The 10,000-nt window shown below is 49.2% G+C and overlaps 1 protein-coding gene across 1 annotated transcript in view; it reads right to left on the bottom strand.

The window, feature by feature from the left end:
- Positions 1-10,000, bottom strand: part of eipr1 (EARP complex and GARP complex interacting protein 1) — a 60,892-nt gene that overhangs the window by 9,411 nt on the left and 41,481 nt on the right. The window contains exon 7 of the mRNA XM_083923750.1: positions 1,255-1,422. Coding sequence (XP_083779876.1) covers positions 1,255-1,422 — 168 coding nt within the window. The remainder of the gene's footprint in view (positions 1-1,254; positions 1,423-10,000) is intronic.

The following is a 10,000-nucleotide window of genomic DNA, read 5'->3' as shown; positions in this document are numbered from 1 at the left end:
CTCCTCCAGTTGACCCTAAGCGTAACGTCCCCCTGCAGCGCTGCAGACAAAACAGGACAGCAGCTCCGGCTCGTCTCTCTGAGCACATGGACGCTGGTTCATCACGTTAACTACACTGAGAGGACTGAACACTGCTGCTGCTGCTGCTGCTGCTGCTGCTGCTGTTGCTGCTGCTGGAGGACCTTCACCACCAGTTCAAGTAGGAAATGAACAAAGCAAAAGTGCCGTTTGGAAGTATTTAGCATATGAGGCTAACGACCAGGGAAAGGCTAAGGATGTAAACAAGCAGCTAGTGGCTAGCGTCTAATAATAAACATTAACGTTAGCAGCGGAGCTAAGCAGCTAACATCATCAGGGACGTGAAGGGCGCACTCACACTGTCCATCCGTACCGTGCCAAAACACGTCCCACGGGTAAAGTCTGGTTCCTTTGACCAGTGTGAGTGCAACCGTCTTCTCAACACTTCAGGTGAGTGCCACGACTCTCACGCACAAAACAAACTGCGGCAAACACATATGTTATAGGAGGAGATTTCACTGCCCCCACCTCAGCGACTTCCTGTTTGATCCAATCAGGAAGCTCCGTCAGCGTCAGTTCTCTGAGTGTCCACTAGGGGCAGGTTTCATAACAGAGCAGTTTCTCATTGAGCCCCATGTTTAACAGGCCGTTTACACAGCATCATTAAACCTGTTTAAGGACAAAAGAACATTCTAGTCTGTGTGTTTAGCTCAGGTCTCCATAACAACACTGAGGGGGAGGGGCTAGTTTTTATTTTATTGGAGGTTAAAGTTTATGAATAATTAGGGGCGTGGCCTCTTGAGTGACAGCTAGCCTCTGGCCCTCACTTCTCCTCGGAGGTAAACGTCAGCCAGATGGAAGTACGCCCCTCCCCCCAACGTCACATACATGCCCTTTTATGGTCAGAGGAAATGAGGCGGAGTCAAAGTCTGACAAGATGGAGACTCCCGTAGGCGAGGACGACTGGATCCAGTTGAGAGAACGGACCCCGACGGAGACGCTACGTCAGTTTTTTATACAGTCTATGGCACACACACACACACACACACATTGCTCGTGAGTTTGATTCCCACAGGGCAACAATGCAGGAATCAGGACACCATAGATATCATAGCCGGTTCTTACAGTTATGAAACAATGACGTAATGTCACAAAGAATTGGTTAATCCAGACATCCCGCTACACCACCCCGCCCCCCCTGCCTGAACCTCTCTGGACACCAACCCACCCACCCACCAGTGTGAGTGCTCCTCCAGGGTCTTGACGGGCTCCTGGACGTTGCGGACGTCCCAGAACTTGACCTTGCAGTCGTCTCCGCAGCTGGCCAGGTAGTACTGACGGTTGGGGTTGAAGTCCAGGTCACGCACCAGCTGGCCATGGGCGTTCTCTATACAGTAGATCTGACTGGAGACGGGGATAGAGGGAGGGAGAGAGAGAGGGAGGAGAAGAGAGATTGATTATAACAAACAGAGCAGACACAGGAGGTGTGAAGGGGAAGACGAATGAGAAGAGAGGCAGATGGAAAAGAAATGAAAGGATGGAGGGATGAGAAGAAGAGGAAGCAGCCAGGGAGATAAAGGATGAGCGAGGTGTGAAAGGAAGGTAGAGAGAGAAGGGCATACGACAGGACAACAAAAGGAGATATGAGCGAGAGAGAGAGGATGATTCACACGTGTGAGAACATTCCCAGGCTAAATCAAAGCCTCCTCTGTGTCTGTGAGCGAAGGCCGGGCTCAATAAAGGAGCCGACACCGGTGGTGGTAAATTATAAAGGCGAGCGTCGTAACCCCACAGCCTTGAGTTCCTGCTCGAGCGAAGTTAAAAGAATGGCATGACGGAGGGAGAGAGATGCGCTGTGCATTGTGTCACTCTCCATCTTTCCGGCCACCTCCATCTTTCCACCTTTCATCTCCTGCACATCGTCCTCCGCTCACCTCATCGTCCCTCCTTAAAGTGTTAAGTGGTCCGTGCTCGGTGGTCGGTCCATTGTCGACACTTTAAAGATTTGGTTTGAGTCATTTTTTAAAGATCCCATCCATTCATTCATTCATTCATTCATCTTCAACCTCTTGTCCCTGTCGGGTTCGCAGGAGGGCTGGAGCCGATCCCAGCTGACATCGGGCGTGAGGCGGGGTCCACCCTGGACAGGACGCCAGTCTATCACAGGACACATAGAGACGAACAGAGACAGACAACCATTCACACCTACGGGTGATTTAGAGTCATCAATGAACCCAACACCTGCACGTCTTTGGACTGTGGGAGGAAACCGGAGAACCCGGAGAAAACCCACGCAGACACGGGGAGAACATGCAAACTCCACACAGAAAGGGACCCAGCCGAGATTCGAACCAGGAACCCTCTCGCTGTGAGGCGGCGGTGCAATTCAGGGTTCAGTGTCTTGCCCAAGGACACTTCGACATGTGGACCGGGGGAGGTTGGGATGGAACCGCCGATTTATCCTCAAATGGAGGACGACCCACTCTTCCACTAAGCCACAGTCGCCCCCTTTAGGACTCTACAAAAGCATTTACAATGTGTCATATAGAGTCCCATTCCTGTATAAGCAGGCTTTTAATGTGTGTGTGTGTGTGTGTGTGTGTGTGTGTGTGTGTGTGTGTGTGTGTGTGTGTGTGTGTGTGTGTGTGTGTGTGTGTGTGTGTGTGTGTGCGTGTGTGTGTGTGTGCGTGTGTGTGTAATCCAGGTGTGCAGGTTATATATATAATTTATAATTGTATTAGTAAGCGGTCTTTGCAGCTTCCTGACACTGTCTCTAAGTAAAAGGAGAGAGCAGCAGATCGACTGTGTGTCAGAGAACGGGAGCCGTTTGAATAAACTGGTAATTAATGCGATCCGAAGCTCGGCCTGCACCGTAAATGCAACACGAGCCCCGAGAACATCAGCACTTGTTTACTTTAATGCCGTTTCCTCTGCAGGCTCGCCCGGCACAGCTCAGCGTCGCACGGCTTGGTTCAGCAGAGTGTGAAGCCTCAGCGTTATGGCCCAGCTGGATGCCAACAGCAGCTAGCCGGCTAGCTAGTCACCCCGCTGATCACGTTAGGCAATTAACATGCTAATTAAAAATCTCATTAAAATAAAGGAGGTATAAGAGAATGACCTCAGGCGGACCGCTGGGCTTCAATTAGGTCAAGACAACTCAGGAACTGTGTTTGCGTGTGTGTGTGTGTGTGTGTGTGTGTGTGTGTACCTGCTGTCATTGCCACTGGAGCATGCCGTCGGTGTTAGCATATGTAGCTTGACAGACAATGTCACACAACTTCCACTGGCTTCCACTGAAAACACACACTTTGATCGTACTCCGCACAAATAAGTGTACTTCATTTTATATCTACTTTGCACTTTTAGCATAAAATTACAGCATTATTCTCATAATATTCGGACTTTTTCCCTCAAAATATTCCGACTTTACTCTCAATTAACAGCACTGTGGTCACTTTAACTCCTTATTTTGAACCAGTGAGCCACTGTTGCACTTTGTTTGTTTGTTTGTTGTTGAATTAATGTGAATTGTCTGCCTGTAAAATTTTGTTTTTTGCTGCTGGCTGCACCGCAAACTGCCCTCCGGGGACAATAAAGATCTCTTGACATGAGGAGGAATCTTGCTGAAACTCATATGAGCACTCACACTGTCCTTCTGTACCGTGCCTAAACATGTTTTACGGGTAAAGTCTGGTTCCTTTGACCAGTGTTAGTGCAACTGTACCGCGTCTAGGAGCGGCACGCTTGCCGTCCACGGCCCGTTTGGGAGAGGTGGGCTTTAGTAAAGCACGTTTGCACATGTACGAGCACGAGCGTGCGCACGTGTACGAGCACGAGGCCTACGGCGGTTCTGAGGTCATTTCCTGTGCGCCTGTTGGGACGTAGAAAAAAGAAGGAGGGACCATGCGCGGACATTTCAAACAATGGCGGTGAAAGGTTCACGTTGGTGTGATGCGGAGGTGGAGTGTTTACTGCAGATTTGGTCGATGAAAAGATTCAAAAACAGTCGACAAGACGCACAAAAACTCAGAGGTCTACGGAAAGATCTGGAAACAAAGCCACGCATCGCCATGACGTCATCAATGCGTGTGACGTGTTACGGCGTGATGACGTATAGGCAGCAAGAAGCATTCTCCGAGGCCCAGGTAGTGTGAGTACAAACGGGCCTGGAGGGGGGGACAAGGACCCTAAAGCACGGGGCGCGGGACGGAGGCACAGTGGGAGGGTGCCCCTTAGAGACTTTTCACAGCTTCTTAGAACTGGATTTAGAAACAGAGCCTAGAGCAGTTTAGCTCCTTATTCAGAGCATCAGGGAAAAGGGAGACATCTGTGCTGGGCCTCATTCAGTCCCATGCATGTGGCTCAGAGTCCAGTTCAGTAAACAGTCTCTGGGTCTGTCTCTGTCCTCTCACGCAGCAGCACTGTTGTTGTTGTGATGCGATTATTGTGAGTCTAGTTTAATCTTCCTGATTTAAAAGTAAGTCAGAATGAATCTGAGTCGACTTGAGCTTAGATCTCACTCAAAACAGCAATTCCACGTGTAATTTTGAAGCGGAGCACATGATTTATTTACGGCGTTCCCTCCCGTTGCTGTGTGTGACTCGGAGGTAAAAGGCATGACCCCGGGCTGTAGGGTGGCTGGTGTTCGACCCGGCCTGCCGTGGAATGGGACGCGCCCGCCGCGTGAAAAGGAAATGGAGCAGGAAATTGGGTTAGTTTCACTCTTTCCCCTCTCCGGTGTCTCTGAGCGATCCCCTCCACGCACACACACACACACGCACACACACACACAAACACACAAACACACACACACACGGACACCCACACACACACACGGACACCCACACTCGCGCGTACACTCCCTCTGCCCTGGCTCTAATAGTTGAGAGACCTGGGACTTTTTCAATGCGCGCGAGTGTGTGTTTGTGTTTGTGTTTGTATGAGTGCAGAGGATTAGAGTTGTGGCCGGCCTAAGCCACCACACACACTCAATCTCAAGTCATGCAGCCGGCTAGGCTGAGAGTGTGTGAGTGTGTGAGTGTGTGTGATGGGGGGGGGGGTTGATGAGGGAACAGGGGAGCTATTACACACACTGTTAGGCACACACAGATAAAAACATAAAACTGGGAAATCACACTGCCTAAAATACCGTTATGTGTGTAAATACAGAGGAAGATTTAGGTGTGGTACAAAGGTAGACGGACGAGCACACACACACACACACACACACACAGACACACACACACACATAACACACACTCCTGGCTTAGCCTGGGTGATAAATCTCTCTGCTGAGGGGATCGACTGGAACACAGACGCTCACAGTTGCTCGCACACACACGTACACACACACACACACACACACGCACACAGACACACACACAGACACACACACACACACACACATGTATACACACACACAGACACACACACCTCTGTTTCTATGACAACTGCTGTGGGGAGGGAGGGGAAAAAGAAAAATCGAAAGAGGACAGCAATCATTTCATCGCTGATCAAAATTAAAGCCTCGCTTTGAGACGGAGCTGGCAGAGAAAGAGAGGGAAGGAAGGAGGGAGGGAGAGAGAGGGAGAGAGGGAGAGAGGGAGGGAGAGAGGGAGGGAGGGAGAGAGAGAGAGAGAGAGAGAGAGAGAGAGAGAGAGAGGGAGGGAGAGAGAGAGAGAGAGAGAGGGAGGGGGAGAGTCTTCCCATGCACAAAAGTAAGGGATCATTACATCAAGCAGCCTAAATGGTTGGGGGGGTTTGATGGTCAGAAAAGTCGATGAGAAATAAAACTAAGGGCGCACTCACACTGTCCTTCTGTACCGGGCCAAAACAGGTTTTGCGGGTAAAGCCTAGTTCTTTTGACCAGTGTGAGTGCAACCACTCCGCGCCTAGCTGCGGCCAGCTGGCCGTCCACGGCCCGTTTGGGAGAGGTGGGCTTTAGTAAAGGTTAGGGTCCTTGTACCCCCCTCCAGGCCCGTTTGTACTCACACTACCTGGGCCTCGGAGAATGCTTCTTGCTGCCTATACGTCATCAAGCCGTAACATGTCACACGCATTGATGACGTCATGGCGATGCGTGGCTTTGTTTCCAGATCTTTCCGTAGACCTCGGAGTTTTTGTGCGTCTTGTCGACTGTTTTTGAATCTTTTCATCGACCAAATCTGCAGTAAACACTCCACCTCCGCATCACACCAACGTGAACCTTTCACCGCCATTGTTTGAAATGTCCGCGCATGGTCCCTCCTTCTTTTTTCTACGTCCCAACAGGCGCACAGGAAATGACCTCAGAACCGCCGTAGGCCTCGTGCTCGTACACGTGCGCACGCTCGTGCTCGTACATGTGCAAACGTGCTTTACTAAAGCCCACCTCTCCCAAACCGGCCGTGGACGGCAAGCGTGCCGCTCCTAGACGTGGTACGGTTGCACTCACACTGGTCAAAGGAACCAGACTTTAAACCTGTTTGGGCACGGGACGGATGGACAGTGTGAGTGCGCCCTCAGAGAGCTGTGACGCTGTGTTAAGCATCTTTACACACGTCCTCTTCATTGGATTTGGGGGAAGTTCACATCCCAGCAACGTGTCGGGTCGTCCTCATCCTAAAAGCCTTTTATTGTAGGTAAAATAAGAACAGATGTGGAAGCTAGGCGGCCAAACAGAGTTATGTTAGAAGCAATTACCAGTTATGGATAAAGGTGTTTTAGCACAATACGATAAACGGCAGACTGATGAAATTAGAAGCCTGCTTTTGTCCGTCTCCGACTGAAATCAAGGACGAAGCGTTTCAAAAATGTTGAAGTATCTCAAGTGATAAATCTGGCACCGTTAAACCACCATTAAACCATCATTAAACCATCATTTCACGAGCCGCGCGCGAGTGAAAAGCTCGACAGGCGTAGCAACAGTAACTAAGAGGGGCGGCGCGCTGTTATCAGATATCTAAAGGTTTTTTTTTAATTCTTTAAATCTCAAGGTTTGCATGAGGTCACGAATGCACCGTGATGAGCTACAGTGGGATGTCTGGCTCGTGTCTGCTCGGGGAGCGCATGAAAAGGTTACAGATGATGGATCTGACAGTCGCTGGGTTCAAAAGGTCACCCTCGAATCAACAGCGGCACGCGGAGGACCACTATTTCAAAAACAGCGGACATCTTTTGCATAATAGCCCGTATCAGAACGTGATCTACGCTCCTCCTGATGGGCAACACTTTTAGCATAATGGTGCTTTATTTGAATATGTGAATAAAATATGACGGGAAAGGGCTTTTGAATAATGGTTTACCTCGGGTACCCTATCATTATGGCACGCCGAAGCACTGCCACACGTGTCGAACAGGTGGAATGGAAAGGGTGTTTGTGGTCAGGAGGCGTGCGGCGCGGACAGGAGCCTCCGTTGTCCGTCTGGATGACGGGTTTTGATGCCGTCTGGTTCTCGTCTTTGTGCCGCAGACAGCTGGCTGTTAACCTGGACTGTGAGGGAGCAAATAGCACCGCTATCAATCATTTCACCTGCTTTTATGCTCTTCTCTTTCCATATCTGCTCATTCTGCTCCCTCCGTCTCTCTCTCTCTCTCTCTCTCTCTCTCTCTCTCTCTCACACACACACACTCGCACAAATACACACACCACAGGGGAGGTGTAGAGAGTCCATGCTTGACTGCAGCACTGCACTGCTTTTCAGTATGCACCCTGCAGTGCATGGTATGGCCGCAAGCGTGACAGCTATTACACAGTTCTGTGTGTGTGTGTGTGTGTGTGTGTGTGTGTGTGTGTGTGTGTGTGTGTGTGTGTGTGTGTGTGTGTGTGTGTGTGTGTGTGTGAGAGAGTTGCCCCTCACTGTGGACTGTCGATCCAAAAGGCAATTCAAGTAAGAAGCAGTGGAAAAAAGATGGACATGTCTCTCTCTCCTTCTCTTTTTACACACGCACACAGACAGACACACACAAACTAACGGATGGTCGCCGGTTCGAGTCCCTGAGTGGACCATGAGTTGGTGTGGTATGACTGTGGACTGGTGGCTGGAGAGGTGCAACTTCATCTCCTGGGCACTGCCGATGTGCTGTTAAGCAACTGCTCGGTAGCCCCCTCGCTCTGACATCTCTCCATTGATTGCATGTACAGTATATAGGTCCTGTTTGTGCACGTGTGTGTGTGTGTGTGTGTGTGTGTGTGTGTAACCTGTATAATAATAATAACAGAGTGAAAAAATTGAATTTCCCCTTGTGGGATAAACAAAAGTAATTCTTCTTCTTCTTCTAACCCGACTCCTCCAGATTGACTCTCCTGGTCTCAGCAGATCCATCTGAACTCTGGTTTAAAGATCTTTGTGAAGGGGTGAAAATCCTGGTTTCTGATTGGATAAACCATCTGTCTGTCACCAACACACGGGCCAAACCAACCAATCAGATGAGTGAAGCGTGTGACGTGCTAACAGCGTGGAGGCAAAGCTCAGAAAGGAAACACAAGCACATTAACACTTAAACCGTGGCTGATTTGATGAGTGTCTGTCGAAAAAGACCCTTTGAGTCTCACTTTAAGGAAAAAGCCTTAAAATAACACAATAACAACCGTGTACCACAGCGATTAGATTGTTAATAACGCAAAAAAGCAAAATGTAAAATGAAAAAGATGAGAAGAAGAGAAAACGTGTGTGGATTTTCCATTAAACGCCACTTTCTGTCCCCGTTATCGGAGCAGAGTACTCCCTCATTTACATAACGCTGCATATTACATCAGAACAACCTGGACCGGGATCCATATATGTTTCATAAGCAGTGTTATCTTTGTATTTTTTTATTTTTATTAAAGAACTGTGTGTGTGGGAGACCGGGTGCTGCAGATACCGCGCTTCTCTCCAGGGTGTTAGATGACTAACTAGAGGCGGCTGCTGCACTGCTGGGCTGTTCTCCCTGTCCTTATTTTAGAGCAGGGCAGCCGTGATTGCGCTGGCAGAGCGGGTGACGAGCCTCGGGAGTGTGTGTGTGTGTGTGTGTGTGTGTGTGTGTGTGTGTGTGTGTGAGTGTGTGTGTGTGTGTGTGTGAATAAGGGGACACCTCAGAGGTCGTCTGAGGAAGCAGTGGAGCATGCTGAGAGGCTGCCATCACACAGCTGCCACACCAACTGGACACACACAAAGACACACACACACACAAAGACACACACACACAAAGACACACACACACACACACACACACATACAAACACACACAAAGGCAAAAGCAGGCCACATTTATGTAGAGGCATGAACATGTTACAGCACACACACACACCAAAGAAGAAAGGTACACATAGCAGAGAGCAAACACAGGCGAGCACACAGTCACTTGTCACATGCAAGTCACTTACTCAAACAGAGACACACACACACACACACACACACACACACACACACACACACACACACACACACACACACACACACACACACACACACACACACACACACACACACACGTGACTCACTGCTCATTCACACTTGCAAGCTTTCCGCTCGCAACCACTTCACACTTGTGCACGCATGTGAACGCATGAACACGCAGACACACACACCGTGCCCTTGGTTCTGTCTCTGTCTGAAACCGTGGACAGAAGAAGAAGAGTCCAGACTCGTTCAGTCCAATGGTTAAATGACGAGGATGACACAAAAACCACAGACTTAATATTTAAAATCACCTGAAGCTATCTTTTAAAATATGCTTTTCATATTTGAGGCAGACAAACTATAAAATATGCAAAACAGCAACAATATTGATTCATATTTGATCACTGCTTTAATGTTTCACAGTTTGAGACACAGAGACGTCACAATACAACAAGACGTCTAATTAGTTGTTGTTTTTTTTAGCATGGTGGAATCTAGCAGATGCCATTAGGAGCAGGTTAACGTAGATCATTTTGTCGACAGTTTGGGAGAGGTGGGCTTTAGTAAAGCATGTTTGCACATGTACGAGCACGAGCGTGCGCACGTGTACGAGCATGAGC

The sequence above is a fragment of the Echiichthys vipera genome, assembly GCF_963691815.1.
Source record: "Echiichthys vipera genome assembly, chromosome: 12".
Classification (NCBI taxonomy): domain Eukaryota; kingdom Metazoa; phylum Chordata; class Actinopteri; order Perciformes; family Trachinidae; genus Echiichthys; species Echiichthys vipera.
This window is presented reverse-complemented; position numbering and strand designations above follow the sequence as displayed.